The sequence below is a fragment of the Populus nigra genome, chromosome 15, assembly GCF_951802175.1.
Source record: "Populus nigra chromosome 15, ddPopNigr1.1, whole genome shotgun sequence".
In the NCBI taxonomy this organism is placed as follows: Eukaryota; Viridiplantae; Streptophyta; class Magnoliopsida; order Malpighiales; family Salicaceae; genus Populus; species Populus nigra.
The window spans coordinates 8,831,356-8,847,971 of record NC_084866.1 but is presented as its reverse complement, the minus strand read 5'-3'; the positions used below and the strand labels follow the sequence as shown (position 1 = coordinate 8,847,971).

At 34.6% G+C, this 16,616-nt stretch overlaps 2 protein-coding genes across 5 annotated transcripts; both read left to right on the top strand.

Annotated features, from left to right (window-relative positions):
• Positions 1-609: 609 nt before the first annotated feature.
• On the top strand, positions 610-6,346 carry LOC133674838 (tRNA (guanine(37)-N1)-methyltransferase 2). Of its 4 annotated transcripts, none has more exons than XM_062096114.1 (12): positions 610-822; positions 3,147-3,243; positions 3,326-3,423; positions 3,515-3,619; positions 3,766-3,828; positions 4,026-4,099; positions 4,411-4,936; positions 5,048-5,134; positions 5,267-5,425; positions 5,594-5,700; positions 5,823-5,897; positions 6,044-6,346. In XM_062096114.1, exons 2-12 carry the CDS (start codon positions 3,149-3,151, stop codon positions 6,107-6,109), a joined length of 1,455 nt encoding a protein of 484 aa, XP_061952098.1. In that variant the 5' UTR covers positions 610-822; positions 3,147-3,148; the 3' UTR covers positions 6,110-6,346. The 4 variants fall into 4 exon arrangements, with proteins under 4 accessions (XP_061952098.1, XP_061952095.1, XP_061952097.1 ...); XM_062096111.1 differs by having other exon boundaries at positions 5,015-5,134; XM_062096113.1 differs by lacking the exon at positions 610-822 and adding an exon at positions 1,482-1,809 and having other exon boundaries at positions 5,015-5,134.
• Positions 6,347-12,758: 6,412 nt separating this feature from the next.
• Positions 12,759-15,140, top strand: LOC133674220 (glucan endo-1,3-beta-glucosidase 8). Its single transcript, XM_062095239.1, has 2 exons — positions 12,759-13,557; positions 13,878-15,140. Exons 1-2 carry the CDS (start codon positions 13,208-13,210, stop codon positions 15,001-15,003), a joined length of 1,476 nt encoding a protein of 491 aa, XP_061951223.1. The 5' UTR covers positions 12,759-13,207; the 3' UTR covers positions 15,004-15,140.
• The last annotated feature ends 1,476 nt before the right edge of the window (positions 15,141-16,616 follow it).

The following is a 16,616-nucleotide window of genomic DNA, read 5'->3' as shown; positions in this document are numbered from 1 at the left end:
GTATTTCTAAATATTCTAAATGGTTTGATTCAGTTTTTTTTCTTGGTTTAGTTTTTCAGTTAATTTCTTTTTGTTTTATCAGTTTAATCAATTTATCAATTTTTTTACTTACTCCTAACAAAACCTACACAAGGAAGATCACCAAATTTTAATGTCATCTCTTTAACCACTCAACCATGTAAGTAATTGTTTAAAGCTGATGCTCATAATCTTTTACTCAAAATCTTTTTCTTTCTCCAAAACCTGGGAGTTTTTCTTCTCTCTCTTTTCCGTCTAGCTTAAGAACTTAAATGCAATGAAAAAAATGTTTTTGAATCAAAATTAAAATTATAAAATTATAATAATTATAAAGAAAGAAAAAGAAAAGTATAAAGGCAAAAATAACTTCTAACCTCAATTTTGAATTGGTCATGAGTTTCTCCTTGTTTCATATTTTTGAAATTTGTTCATTATTTATCAATTTTGACAAATTGTTCATCAAATTGAGTATAAAAGACTGTAATTAAAAAACAATCGAGGATAAAATTAAAATAAAATCCTCACGGCAGTGTTCAATGCTAAGCTTCTAGTTATAGGTTTAAAACCCCCGGTTGACCTGGGTCCCCCCCCCGAAGGAAAACATCACCGTTTTCAACAATGAATTAAAAAGAAAACCTAATCTCTCCTTCTTGCCAATCCTTTTTTTAACCTAGTTCAAATCCTTCAACTGAAACCATACCAGTTGCAAAGAAGCGCAGAAGAAATCTCTTCTTCCCAAGCCACGCGAAAAGATTTCAAGGCAAGCTTGGATTATCTCACCGTTGCTCGCAGTCCTGACAAAGCGTAAGGGCTTTTCTCATTACTTTCCATGTTGTTTTTTGTTGGTTTTCAGGCCTTAATCATGGCATTACCAAATTAGAGAGCATTGGATTAGGAGATATACTGTGTTCTTGGATTAATGTCATGGCCAATGGGTGTCGAATTAGCACACTCTGATGGCATGTTTGCCTGCAGCGTGAGAACTGTTATGCTGCGTCAATTGAAAAACCCAAAACCATTTGATTTGCTTGCGAATATTCTCCTCGCAAGCAACAATCTGTTTTTTTCTTTTCTTTTTGAAATCTTTATTAGCACCTCATCTTTCATTTTGACAAACACCAAGGTGAAGGAAACATTAATAATTTAACGCAAAGGTACTGATTAAATTAAATTATTATGAATCAATTTGATTGATCAATTCAACTGATTCGTTGGTTTATAATGCCTGCAAGATTTTTTATTTCTTTGGAACAGCTGCACAAGCAGGGTCGTTGTTTGCTTCCATCCGCACAACATTGGCTTTGCTCTATAATTTGTAAAACTTGTGTATTGAATCCTTTGGAGTGTTAAAACATCTTAGGAATTCTAGAACCAGAACGCCAGTCTGTCATTTTTAGGGGCTGACCGCCGGATCGAGTTTAAAAACCATGTTTGTAAGGTAATCTCAACTCTTCATGAATACTGCCATCCACCATGTAAAGGTCTCTGCTTCCACAACATCGAAATAATAAAACACACAGATACTATTATGAATAAAAAAGTATAGGATAAAACTCTAAAGGATAAGTTAAATCTTTTCTCATTGAAGAAACGACGTCGTTTTAAGCATCCCGAATCGCAAATACCTAGTTTCTCCTCCTCAGTTCAGTTCCACTGAGACGGACCCTTCTTTCTTCTTTGATTTTGTTCTGCAAGTTGTGTTGCCGGCGCATCCTGATTTCCTCCCCTCTTTCTTCTTCGAAAATCACAATTGAAAATACAAACGCACACTAATTACTTTGCCAAGCCCAGGTACCAAGGAAAATCCTTGAAGAAGATTTTCTTCTTCTTCTTCTTGCATAGCCGAGGGTACTACTGCTAACCAAGCCTTTTCTTTTAATCTCTTCTCTATTCATTAGCTGGGCAATTACTAATTGTTTTGGTTGATCTGAATCTATATATATACAGACAGAGTGAAATTAGTAGAAAGTTGGGAGTGTTTATGACATTGAAATTTGAAAGTAGAGTCGGTCTCAGCACTTAGCACTATTATTTATACATTTAACTTGATCTTTGGTGATATGGGTTTTAACTTGTATGGAAATCCCATTTTCAACGGAGAAAATAGTGAACTAGAAAACGTGATATCATTATGGACAGTGTGGTTGTAGTATTTAGCATACAGTGGAGTCCTAAGGAATCATTTTGTGTGCTCTTTCGACTTACTTTGTTGAGATGGTTTCAATCTCGGCTGAAATAGTTCATGTAAGAATAGTCAATTGGAAATTCTTGCAGCATGTGGGAACGGATGATTCACTCTCTATCTTGCTGGTTTTGTCTTGAATTTCTAATAAGCTCATGCTTGGATTGTGATGCCTGCTGCATTTTCTTTGATCTTGTGCCTTATACTGGCAATTATATCGTTATATTGCCAGCAAACTAGTTGGGTCTTGTTTGCGTGCTAAGTTCTCTTGGTCTCATCAATTTCTTGACGGCCTCTTTTGTATGCTTCATAGGATTATTTTACAGCCTCTTCTGTTCTGTTTCGTGGTGCATCATCTACTTTTGTGAGGCTTGTTGATTCATTTAGTTTTTTTTTCCATGTCTAGTGGTTTCCTTGTTGGGGGACTCTTGCTCAAGTGTTTATGTCCTTGTAGGCTTCTTTTGTTTTTCTTTGCTCATGATTGTGTTAGCATTTTGCTTATTCTGTTATTTGCGTGCTTCATGGTTGAATTTTAAAAATTTGAATGTCTGGGATATTGATTTAAGGATTTGGATGTTTGAAGACTTGTTTAAAATTTAGGTGTTTGATTTTAGGTACTATTCCTTCCTCTCTTTTTTTCTTTTCAAGTTCTCACAAAGCATTAGGTGCTGGAAATGAAGGAAAATCCACAGTTTGTGCAGGTGCACTGAACTGACAGTGAACTGCCAGGTCAACCAGTGAATCGGTCACCTGGCACCTTTGCCAGTTCACTGTCTGGTTTGGTTCCTATAACATTAGCTTCTAGCCTTAATCAAAATCCTCAGGCCTCAAGTAAAGGTCAAGGCGAGAGGGGGTTTCAGTTTTCAATTCTCTCTCCTTTTGTTATTGTTCTTGTTTTAAGCTGTTTATAATTTTATTAAGAAAAGAAAGAAATTGTGTGGCCCAGAAATGTTGGATGAAAGCAAATTTGATGTTGATTTGAAATTATGGGCACTTAGAATCCCTTGTCAGCTTTGCAAAGCCGCCACTCGCATTTTAAACGGGTACTACCACAACTACTCTTTCTAGTCTACTTTTTTTTTTTTAATATCAAATTTATTAATAATGGGTTTTTGTTGGTTGCAGATATTTGCTTGACAAGCCCAGAATCAAACCTATTACTGAAGATCCAACTTGCCAAAAGAATCGTTATATGATATTGTCCGATAGAGTTCAAAGTCATGGTAAGCTATTCACTGATTGATTTTAACTTATTTTTTGTATTTTATTTTTATTGATGTTGAGTGTGCTTTACTTGCAATTGATGTGTTACAGATTTGTCTGAGATATCACCTCAGAAGCTTGATGAATTGAAGAAATTATGTGAGATTCAAGTAATTCCTTATTCGTTGACACTCGGATATTCCTATTGGAGTGCAGGTCATTTCCTATTTGTTCATCTACTATTTCAGATTGAACTTGTTGTACAAATATTGGAAAAAAGAAAAAAAAACAATTTGGTGTGTTTCAATATGTCTATTGACAAATGGAAAGACTCACTGACTGGTGCTTATCTTTGATTCCAGATCATGTATTGAAGCAGATTCTGCCTCCTGGAGTGGAGGTGCCTTCATCTTTTGAAACAATAGGTAAGTATTCTGTTTTTGTTGTCATCCTTCCTTTTTTCAGCTTTCTAAACAAGCCTGAGTTGTTTTGTTTGTATACTCTGTTAGCTGTTCAATGTTGACATTGATTCCAAGACATTGTTACATGGTGGATTGTTAATGCTTAACATGAGGAACCTCACCAAAGATGAGTGAGTTACTATTTTTTATTATGCCTGCAGGTCAAATTGCCCATCTAAATATACATGATGAACTGCTTCCCTACAAGGATGTTATTGCTAAGGTTATTTATGATGTAAGTTTTTACTTCTCGCAGACTTCATCTTTCTTAACTTTGTTTTTCAAGGACTAGTTGTTTTTCTTTAAACATAGATGATTTGCTATTTCTTCCTGAAATACTATTCAAAATGGTTCTTTTTATTTCACAATAACCATGTACAGCATGTGCCTTTTTATTTCAATTTTCTTAAAGCATCTTAACTGGAATTTCCTCATTTTAGTTTTTGTTGGTTGGGTGGCTTTACTGTTTGGATGTCCTTTTTTTAACTGATAGTTTTGTCTGGATAATCTAAAACAATTGGTGTATATATTCTATCTACCGTGCAGAAAAATTATCCCAGGATAAAGACTGTTGTTAATAAAGTTGGAACTATCACAAATGAGTTTCGGGTGCCAAAGTTTGAAATTTTAGCAGGAGAAAGTGACATGGTCACGGAAGTGAAGCAATATGGGGCAACGTTCAAGCTTGATTACGGCTTGGTTTACTGGAATTCAAGATTGGAACATGAGCATATAAGGTTGGTTTCTCAATTTCAACGAGGAGAGATCATCTGTGACATGTTTGCTGGGATCGGTCCTTTCGCTGTTCCAGCAGCACAGAAAGGATGCATTGTTTATGCAAATGATTTGAACCCAGATAGCATTCGCTATTTGAAGATTAATGCAGAAATCAATAAGGTTGATGATTGCATTTGTGCATTCAATATGGATGCTAGGAAATTTATTTCTCAACTTATGGAAGCACCAGTTTGTGAAAATAATGCAGAATGCAATGTTTCAATGCTTAAAGCATGTGAGGATTGCAGCGTACAGGAAAATGAGGAATCAAGGGTAGAAAATACAAGACTGGGAGGTATTATTTGTGTTGGTTTCTTTCCCCTCCTGTTTGTTGTTGCATGCAGTTCCATCTGTTACTTGTTTTGTCATGCAGTTGAAGCAGAGGAAACACCTGTTACTGTTCCAGGTAATGTGGAGGGTGCACAAGATTCGAATAGAAATATACACACTTCTGTAGCTGCAACTAAAAGACCTTCGGATTGTTGCTTGGAAGGTATCATAAGCGCCAAATTCAGGGTTAATGCAAAACATGTTAGCATCTTGAATAATGGATTTAGGTGCATGCATAACAATCTTGTCATTCATTTGGCTTGTATGACTAAACTCTTGTTCATCTTTTGAGTAGAAAATGGAAGCATCAATGGTGATGGTGCAATGGATGCTTTTAGGAGAAAGGGAGGCAAAAAAAAGAGGATGAGAGCCCTGGAGCTTCCCAATACTAAGCCTTGGGAGCATGTTGATCATATAGTCATGAACCTTCCTGCTTCTGCCCTACATTTTCTTGGTATATGCAGTATTTTTCAGTCTTTTCTCTCCACCTATATTTCTGAGTGTTTAAATGTGATTCCAGATGTCTATTTTTTGGGATAGTGTTATTATGGCTAATAAATAATTTGGCTGGGGGGGAGGGGTGCGCATCATAATTGTTAACATAAAATAATTTTCTCCTTAGATGCATTCAAGGGGCGTATTCAGAGGAAGGATTGGAAAGGACCTCTTCCCTTGATTCACTGCTATTGCTTCATGCGAGCAAATCAAACCCAAGAATTAATAGTTTCGGTACGCTTTTTCTGCAGAGATATTTTGTTGTCTTCTTTTTTTGTTGTGAATTTTAAACTCTTATCATCATATTTCCTTCTATAATTTAATCAAATTTTTGCATATATTCAACCTTTTTGCAGGAGGCAGAGTCTGCCTTGAATGCTCACATACAAGAGCCAATATTTCACAGGGTTAGGGATGTCGCTCCAAATAAGGTACCAATTATCATCCACCGTGAAATTAATTGCTTATTTATGACAGGTTTAAAGCAGAAGTATGTGTTTGAGACAGGGAGACTTTTACTCGTGTGCACAAGGGTGCTTTGTGATCTTTTTTTTATGACTTCTGATTAATCATGCAGGCCATGTTTTGCTTAAGCTTTAGGCTACCAGAAGCATGTTTCAAAGATGATGCCACTAACATTTAACGTTGATTCTGCTGAGGGGAAGTTTTAGACACCATAAAATCTTTCCAGTCCATACACCACTCACGCCATCAGTTTCCTAGCAGATTTTGTTCCCTTGAAAGCAGAAACAAACTTCGCTTTGAAATGACCTCCAAGAAATCTGACCTGATATATAAATTTTTCGTTTTCTATTCAGTTTTGTCTGATCCAATGAGTTGGTGTATTTTCAGTTATGATTAAGACACCCATTTTTGGCAATGTTAGTGTCAATGTCCTATTATCGTTTTGCTGTTGCACTTAGATCAAATTAAGTGGAAGCCAATCCATAGAGTTGGTAAATACGGGTAAGACAAGGCCATCCAAACATGTTATGCTATGCTCTATGTCGAACATGATGGATTGCCACTTTCTGCCTGTTTATCTGAGATTGGAGAAACATAATATGGCGGAGGTATATATACAAGTAAGAAAACTCAATCAATCTTAGTTGTAAGGAGTTAGTTTATCACACAATACTCCCTCTCAAGTTCAAGAATGAAGAGTTGGAACTGCCAATTCGCTAAGGAGTAGCATAAATCAATCATGACCTAAAGCCTTCGTAAAAGGGTCAGCAAGTTGATTGTAGAAGAAACATAAAAGGTAGCGATGTTATCTCTCGACATCCTGTTATATTTGATGAAATATTATTCCCCTTTACAAGTTGTGCTTCTTAAGGTCCATCATCATCTCCGAGGGATCCTATTGTGTTCTTCAATGGATTCTACCCCGTAATGATCTTCCAAATAACAGCAACATATAATAACTTCACCTGCCAACACGCAAACCCCTTTACAACCTTTCTTCGCCTAGTATCTTTTTTTCTCTTAATGCATTCTTTAATTCGAATTGGGCAGCTGGATCAATAGATGATTGTCATTCTATAACAGTTGGTTTTTTATTTCTTTGGTCCTAGCCTCATATGCTGGAAACAATCTTTACTTTGTGATCTAGGTGTGTTCTTGGCTAATCCTTCTACCATGTTTTGTGATATATAATATCAACACTACCTCTCTTGTTGCCAACCCAATACTGTGCATGTAGAAGTTTATTACCATATTTTGCCAGAACATGTAACATGAGGAGCTCTTCATGTTCAGTTCATTTTTGTTTCATGGTTTTGAGACAAACTGGACATGTCTTCCTACCAATTCAGTTCGTCACTCCCACATATCCAGTCAAGAAGATTGTGTTAATTTTAACTTCAGGACCCGTGGGATTAATTGAGGTGCGCACAAGCTGACCCGAACATCCACGTTAAACTTAAAAAAAAAAAAAGAAGATTGTGCCAATAACGGAAATAATCAAGAAAGGAAAGGAGCATCTCATAATCCCATGATAGCTGCAAAACAATCCCATGACAGTTGGAAAACAGCTCCTTGACCAGAGCTTTTCCTTTTTATGCATTTATTTACCTTTTCGTTTACCTTTTTGTCTCTCTTTACCTGGCAAGTGCTTGTAATAATAAATCTTTTTTTCAGATATTGGAATAATCAACAATTTTACCTCATTTCATTTGCAAGAAAGAAAGGAAAAACAGTTCATGATTTTTCTATTTCATCGATCAGCATCCCTTTATAAATATATAAAAAAGACTAAAGTTAAATTCACCACATGTAAAGCTACCATTTTTCTTATTGTATCGAGCATCCTTTTCCTTGGAACACGCCATGGCCACGCTGTGGGTCTTTTAGCTACTGTTCTTTTGTAATAATAGATAATTTCATGCTCTCTTCTCATTTCTCTTCGCAGGAAAAAGAAAAGAGAACTGGATATGGTGGAAATCTTGATCATGAAAGAAAGTATTCTTGAATATAAAAAACGAATAAATTATATAATTAACTTTTGATACTACAGGATAAACTACAAGAAGCAAGTTAGAGGAGACTGCAGGAGAGAGAGAGGTCCATGAATAAATTAACTTTAACTCAAAAGGCTAGCAGCACAAACCAAGAAAGCAGTCTGAATGAGGATGAAACACGTAGCATTACGCTGGTTAGCATTTGGAGATTCCTTTCTATCCTCGTAAAGGCGTTTGCTCGCCATCGACCCTTCCACTAAGGAAGCAACGACTCAGCTTTTGGGAAAAAGAGACAATAAATATAAAAAGCCCTCTATCATATGCATATAAATGACTTTCTTGATCACATCTTCTTCTTGGACACGGTATTCAGATTGTACTTTTAAGGAATGTTATATTGTACATTAAGGAAGCTATTCAATTCGATTTCTTTTTTTATTTGAGTGTCTGGTGTGCTTCTTTTTAGTGAGGAAAATTCATTGAAGGGGGTATTTGAGACTATAGTGACAGTTGTTTTTTAAAGTTTTTTTTACTAAAAAATACTTTGAAATAATGCTTTTCAAGTTTTATTATGAGTTCTTTCAACGAGAAAGAAGGGGTACAAATTCTTAATAAAAATCCTATACAATATGATCATTTGTTTGATAATTTAGATCTTTTTTTTAAATAAACCTTGTTGTTATTTATTTTTTACTCCTTAAAAAAAATAAGATAGAAAATAGAAAAATAAAATCTAAAAATACAAGTGGATACACATGAAGAAAGCCTAGAAGATAGCCTAAGTTGGTGGTGAATGACCAAAATAAAAAGTAAAAAAAGTTAGAGAACCAAAATGTACAAGATTAGCAAAATTGGTGACCCAATTCTGATTGACAAGAGACCTTTTCGATGAAAATATTTTTATTTGTGGTAAATGAATACAAATTTGGATGAGTAAGGACTCAATGAGAACTTTGGAAGGTTTAATTAATTTTATTGGGAACTTAATTGCAAGAAAAATCAGTTTAGGAGTGACTTGGAAGAAATTGAGGTTTGGGGATTGAAATTGAACTTTGAAAGGTTTAATTGTGAAACAATTAAGATTTGATAGCTAATTAGGGGTTTGATTGAAGAAATTCAAAACCAAGGACTAAATCTTACAAGACGCGAGACTTCAAGGGCTAAAATTGACCAAATCAAGGGCTCAATTGAAGAAAATTAAAAGTTTGATAGTCAATTAAGGGTTCAAATACACAAGTCGAAAATTAAAGACCAAGATGAAAATGACACTAAACTTTAGGGCTGATGATTAAGTTTGGCAAAGGTGAAATTGCCTGAAATTAAAAGTTTGGAAGGCAATTACGAGTGCAATTAAAAGCAATTAAAAGAATAGAGACTAAAATGAAATCTATCAAATCTTAAATTAAAAACCTTAATTTCTAGGGGTTTAATCTATACGACGTATCATTCACCAACTGTCCATCTCTTTCCTTGGCAGTTTTGGATGATCGGGTTAACATATTCCAAAAGCTCGTTGTGGAGTTCTAGATCTTCAAATGCACGAGGTTTTTTTAAAATGGAATAAGAACATTCCCTTTACAACCTCATTTCCATGAAATTGGATGTTTACATCCCAATTCTTCCACAAAAGTCTCCAACATCTTGTCCCTGATCAGCCATTACTACATTTTTAAATTTTAGGTTGGTCAAGTTACTACCTTCAAGTGAATGAATGCAAAGCTATAGACCTCCAAATGAAGTAATGATAGATCCAAACGTAAGGTGTGCATCTTCTCTACCAAGTTCTGGTGGTCTTCAATAATGTTTACATTAAAATTTCTCTAGTGAAGCCTCAAAAGTGGCTAACTCATTAACCCTTAGCTGAGATACTCATTTGTGCAAAGCCACTTAACATTTTCGTGTGTTCACAATTAAAAACTCCCAAAAGGTTCTTATCAAGAGCCATAAATCTTTCATTCGAGATCAAAATATGAGAAATACATGTCTGTCTCAAAAAAAAAGAAAATCACCTAGGGCATCCCCCAAAACCATTAAAGAACAAGGTTCTAGCTATTAAAATTTGACCAGAACTATTTCATTTTGATCAAATGACTGAGTTTTTATCAATCTTTGAGGAAATCCATCAAAAAACCTAGAAAACCCTATGAATACCGCTAGAAATCAAAGAAAGATAAAAGGGGAGAGAAGAGAGAAAAACATGAGGATATATTTTGTAAAAAGATTCTAGTATGAAGGTTCAAAAACCTAACATAAAAGGTCTAACAAACTTTGAAAAGAATAGAAAGTGAAAGGAAAAGAAGGAAGGAAAAGAGAAGGGTAGTAACAGCTTATTGCTAGCAAGTTTGGAAAAGGTATAACCATGTGAAAACTCAAGGGTGCGGTCCATATGATTTGGAAAGAATAGAAAGTGAAAGGGAAAGAATGAAAGAAAAGAAAAGGGTAGTAACAGCTTATTGCCAGCATGTTTAGAAAAGGTATAGCCATGTGAAAACTCAATGGTGCAATTCATATGATTTTCCCATTCGTGCTTTTTCAATGATTAATGATGTTTTTTAATTTTTTTGGCATTATTTTATATTTTAGCATTTATATGGATTGATGATTGAAAATGTTGTTTTGATTGATTGATCTTGTTTTAAAGTTGTTGTTGATGTTTAAAAAGTGTTTAAGTGTTTGGTTTTAATGATGTATATTGAAACCTGCCAAAGGTCGCAGTAGGTGTTTGATGGTTTTTTCTATGTTGATAGTACATGTTCTTGATTCCTGAGTTTAGTTTGGGTCTCAAGTATTTAAAGAGTCAGTTTTGGATTGATTTTTTATGTTTTATTGGTTGATGATAAGGCTATAGTTTTGGAAGTTGAAATCCTATACATGTTCTTGATAATTCAAGGTTATTTATTAGTGTTTTTTATTTAAACTTATTTGTTTATGATACTATTGTTTGCTGGGGCTAAAGATCTTGGTTTGTAAGCCTAAAATATATTTTCTGGGTTTGACAGTGTATGTTAGGTTTTATAAGCAACTTGGGTTCGTGTTCTTCATGTTCATTTGAAGAACATTGTCTTGAGTGCTAATTTTAGGTTTTAATTTGATTTTATTTTGGTTTCTACAAATTCATGTATCATTATTAGTAAATAATCTAGGATTTTTATGCATCAATAACATGTTTTATGAGTTTTAATTTTAGGGTTTTGGTTTTGAACCGAAACCAATTTTAACAAAAATCATAATGTTTGAGTAATAATTGAAGCAAATGAAAACTTGATTCTTGATCTACGCTTGATTGCAAATAAAACCCTATCTTTTATTGCTTGAAATCTGGTTTGATTTGACGTTTACATTGATGGGTTTGAGTTTGAATGTTCTTCATTGCTTTTCGTGTTCTTTGTTTTTCTTGGTGTTTGATTTTTTTTTTGTTATAAGATATTATGTTTTTTGTATTTTTCTTTAGTTTTGATTTTGTTTCGATTTAAATCTATGTTCTAGTTTAGTTTTAGGTTAAACCTTGGTTTTTTGTTCGGTTCATGGTTGAACCAATGTTTTCGGTTTGACCCGATCGGGTCAAAATCAGGTCAAATACTTAAGGAATTTTGATAAAAAGAATTTTAGCTTAAGGGCAAGTTCGGAAAACACATTCTTATACCTGTTTTGACAGTTTTATTTAGAACAAAAAAATGATTTTGTCAAACAGTCCTAAAAAAATGACATGGTCCTAAAAAAATTGCATTTTTATTTACAAGAAAGAAGACAAAAAAAAATAGCATAGTTTTAGAAAAATACTTATGTTGATTTTCCTTTGTATTTGTTGGATTTTACACGAAGTTTGTAAAATTCTATAAAGATTTGACAAGTATTTCAATAACTCTAAAATCTTAATTCATAAAAATTAATGGTCAACATCCTTGTATAAATGTTTGATTTATAAGTAGGCTGGTATTTAAATACTAGGAATTAACTAGAAATTTTTTAAGATTATTTTAGATATTCATCAATTTTAATTGGAAGTATTTTTTACTATAATATACGAGTTTTGAATAACTCATTTGCCTTCCAAGATAGGTGAGTCTTATTAAAGCACCTACATGAACTTTTCCCATAAGAATTTATTTGGGCATATGAGTCTATAATAAATTTAAAATGACAGATTTATTTATGGGATTAAATCTTTATTCTAAGTCATAAATAGACTATCAGTAAGGAACTCATCAAAACTTTTAAACTGTATATAGATCATACAATTCAGTTTACCTCAGGTAAGGTGCGTAAAGAGTGTAGGTACTAATATTTTTCCTAACACAACAAGTCTTTTACCTTTGAAATTTTTAATAAAACTAATATGGTGAGATATTCTAGTAATTCTAAACCAAATAACCAGATAGCGTTTTTTGATCAAGACATCCACCATCTATAGAAGTTATAATAAGAAATACTACGACACTAAATATGACTTTGATGCTTACCAAATCCTCCTTTTTTTTTCTCCTTCAATTTCTTAATTGTGCTTTAACATTTGTCATAGTGAAAAACTCATTAATATAAATAAATAAATAAAATGGCGACTACCCCTTCCAGACAATTTACTCCAAGCTTGCATCAATCATCATCATAAATGCCACATATAATGCTTGTCTCCGAAAAAATTAAATTGCAAAAGGGATAGACTCGTTTCATGTTTTAATATAAATAATAAGTGAGGAGAGGTAAAAGCTAGTGTTTGGATTAGACAGAGACAAAAATACGAACTTGCTGCAAGGACTCCAAGTAAATGTCTAATTGCCTTTGCTGCTCCTGGACTGGTGGTTTAGATTCACTCGACCATGGTTCAAGCATTGGTGCCAGCATATGAACAATAAAGGCATTGTTTCAATTGCCTTGCCATTTTTAGAAGCATGTTAGTACTATATTGACTGGCGTGGCACCACACATAACTGAATAACAGAAGGGAGAGACGAATCTTCCATTTCCTGCAATGAACTTTTTTTTTGTTTCTTGTACAAGAAACCATCACCCACTAGATTTGTCACCTTCACTGTGAAGCTTCTCAAAAGCCAATCCCCAAAAGTGTTGTAGCTAGATAGAGAGAGAGAGAGACTTAACTGTTCACTCTTATAAATTCTGCCACTCTGAACCAACAAACCCCCCCTCTCCCTTTCTCAATTTTGCTTGTGTCAATCACGAGTTCAGGTCCCGGTCATTAGCAGTGCCATTAACTGTTCAGTCTTTCTTGATTCTTGATTCTTTCTCGTCCCAGCCCCATTAAAGATTCTCTAAGAAAAAAGAAGATGGCACTGGCTGAAGTATTTACCACCTATGTTTTGGTGCCGTTTGTTATTTTCTTGACCATGATCCCTGATGTTACCAGTCGTGTTGGAGTGAACTGGGGCACCATGGCTACACACCAACTCCCACCGGATAATGTGGTTCATATGCTGAAAGAAAATGGGTTTGACAAATTGAAGTTGTTTGATGCCGATGAGAAGATTATGGCAGCTCTGATTGGGACTGATATTGAAGTAATGCTGGCTATACCAAATTACATGCTGCATGAGATGAGTCAAGATCCTGTGGCTGCTACTGCCTGGGTTGATGAAAATGTGACTAGCTGGTCTTACACTGGTGGAGTCAAAATCAGGTTAGAGTTGCACACAGTTGTTGACCTCTGAACAATGCTTGTATGGCTTCTTCTTTTCCTCTTTTTTTTATGGCATATTAATCTATACACTGAAACTATTCTATTGATTGCAGCGCCTGTTGTCAAGACTTTGCAATTCCAAATCTTTTATTTGTATGATCAACAATTGCTCTGCTTCCATGTGGCTGGTTGAATTAATTCTTTAATTTTAGGAATATCTCTCTTCTTGGAGAATTGATTAATTAATGTTTGAGAAATACGTTTCGGTAAAAGTCGTTAAATTAAATGAGAAATTTAGTTAATGATCTTTTTTTCTTCAGGTATGTAGCTGTTGGCAATGAACCTTTCCTGCAAACATATAATGGCACCTATCTACATGTCACGTTACCAGCTCTAAAAAATATCCAGCATGCCCTCAACAGAGCTGGGCTAGGTTCCCATGTCAAGGCCACAGTCCCCTTCAATGCCGACATTTACAACTCCCCTGGATCAAACCCAGTTCCATCCGCTGGTGACTTCAGACCTGATGTTCGAGACCTCACGATTGAAGTAGTCCAGTTTCTCAATGAAAATGATGCCCCTTTCACTGTCAACATCTATCCATTCCTGAGTCTATACGGAGACCCTAACTTCCCCCTCGAGTTTGCATTCTTTGATGGACCAAAGAAGCCGATCACAGATGGCGAATCAGTATATACCAACGCGTTTGATGCAAATCTTGACACTCTCATATGGTCATTGGACAAGGCTGGGTATCCTGACATGCAGATTATGATTGGAGAAGTCGGTTGGCCAACCGATGGTGACAAAAATGCTAATATCCAAAATGCCAAGAGGTTCAACCAAGGGTTGATTCGACATGCTTTGAGTGGAAACGGAACACCAAAAAGAAAGGGCAAGAACATCGATGTTTATCTATTTGGCCTCATTGATGAGAATGCTAAAGCAATTGCTCCCGGTAGCTTCGAAAGGCATTGGGGAATATTTGAGTTTGATGGGGAGCCCAAATATGGATTGGATTTGATGGGGTTGGAAGAGGACAAGGGTCTTGCTCCGGTGGAGGGAGTAAGGTATCAGCTAAGAAGGTGGTGTGTTCTAGACCCTGAAGCGACTGAGTTAGCCGAGTTACCAGATAGTATTGACTATGCCTGTAGTCAATCAGATTGTACTGCTTTAGGTTATGGGTCTTCTTGTAATCATCTAAGTGCTGAAGGGAATGCTTCTTATGCCTTCAACATGTACTATCAACTTAATAACCAAGGATATTGGGACTGTGATTTCTCTGGTTTGGCTCTGGTTACAGACAAGGATCCATCTGAAGAGGACTGCCAGTTCCCGGTAATGATTGCTTATGGTCATTCGTTGGTGCTGAACAGGAACGGGCTTTCAGATGTGTTGCTCGGATTTGTTGTAGGGAACCTCCTCTTCTTACTACTACTTAGCTGATTTATGACAGAGAATTGCATAAAGAGTCAGCCATATGGTAGATTGTAATTTTTCATTTCTCTTTATGCCATGTTTAGCTCTTCTCATGTGTGGCTTCAACGTAATGAAAACACTAAACACACCATCCTATGATTTTATTCATTGGTATTCAATACTCTTGAACTCCATTTATGTTTAGGAGATTACAAACCTAAACTATCATAATCCAAAAGAGATTTTAAATACTAGTTCAATTAACTAGTTAAACAAAAATTCTAAAAACAAATTTTTTTTATCTAGAAATCCTTTTTTATCTAAGAAACTTTTTTTTTTTATCTCAACAATTACTTTCTTAAACAAATATCTCTTTCTTAAACACATACTCGGTTAGCAATGAGATACTCTTCTTTAAATAAAGTCTTCTTAAGTACAAACACTAAGTAATTTTTTAAGCTTAAAAAACAACTCCAATTAGAGGTTGTCTTCTTCTATATTTCCTTTATAGAGGATATATAGGTCCTCGGTATCATGCAATCACATATAACTTGAGAACATATTTTTTAATTCAATAATCTATATATTACTAAAACAAAATCTTCTAAAGCAAGTTTTACCATGCGAGGCATACCTCGCTTTTCTTGGCAAACGACAAGAGCATTAACAAACACTTTTCTTAACCTTCTTTCATAAATAAAATAAATGTTATCAAGTATAATTTTTTTTCTGATAATATATATTTTAATTAGCTCTATTGCTCGATCAGAGTTCATTTTTTCCTGCGGGAAAATAATGAACTAATTTTAGAATTATTTTCACCTTATCAATCCTGTGTTTGTCAATCTTTATTTTTCCCTTGAAAAAACTCTCACATTGCCTCATCTAAAACCTTTGAGGTCCCTTTGCTAAGGTAGGTTCCAAAAGGAAAAGTTGTTTGAGTAGTATGATTAAAACCTTTTCTTCCACACTCTTATACTAATTGTTGAAAACATTAGACACATAAAATAATTGAACCTCTTAATATCTTATTCATTAATATTCAACACTCTTAAATTCTGCATACAAGGCTTGAAGATTTCAAGCTTAAGCTATTATAATGCAATAAGGATTTTAAATATTATTTCAATAAGAATTTTAATTGACTAGTTAAACAAGGATTCTAAACATAAATAATTTATTATCTAGAAAACATTTTCCTATCACAAAGTAACCTTATTAGTCGGCTGTAGAGCCATGGAAAACTGGTTATCTTTAATAGGGTTGCTCTAGGCTCCTTCATGCTTAGTTAATCATGCATTCAAGCATTCCTAAGGAATTCCTTCACTTTTCTTTCTAGGTTCAGGTTGATGGATATAGTGGTCCTTATAAAAGTTAGGATCGGTTGTGGTTGAGCTTTCTTTTTATATGGTGGATAGTTGGGGCTCCTACCTTTAAAATATTGATCATTATTATCATCGTATAATAAATACATAACCCACTTAACTTGGTCTTTAATCTTTTCTAGCATTAGGAGAATTATCTTTGTTTTGATGGGATTGGACATTCCATTTCATCTCAATAATTAGTCTTAGGTTCCTCTTGCATGATATCTATTGGTGATTTATTGTTCTAGTTTGAGTTGAATTAAGTTCATTTCT

What these genes read in the sequence shown, in the direction of transcription:
- LOC133674838 (XM_062096111.1), top strand. Translation starts at nt 3,149, where the DNA reads ATGTTGGATGAAAGCAAATTTGATGTTGATTTGAAATTATGGGCACTT. An exon ending in ATATTCCTATTGGAGTGCAG is followed by an intron (nt 3,620 to 3,765) that starts GTCATTTCCTAT and finishes CTTTGATTCCAG; the next exon opens with ATCATGTATTGAAGCAGATT. An exon ending in TTCGGATTGTTGCTTGGAAG is followed by an intron (nt 5,135 to 5,266) that starts GTATCATAAGCG and finishes TCTTTTGAGTAG; the next exon opens with AAAATGGAAGCATCAATGGT.
- LOC133674220 (XM_062095239.1), top strand. Translation starts at nt 13,208, where the DNA reads ATGGCACTGGCTGAAGTATTTACCACCTATGTTTTGGTGCCGTTTGTT. An exon ending in ACTGGTGGAGTCAAAATCAG is followed by an intron (nt 13,558 to 13,877) that starts GTTAGAGTTGCA and finishes TTTTTTCTTCAG; the next exon opens with GTATGTAGCTGTTGGCAATG.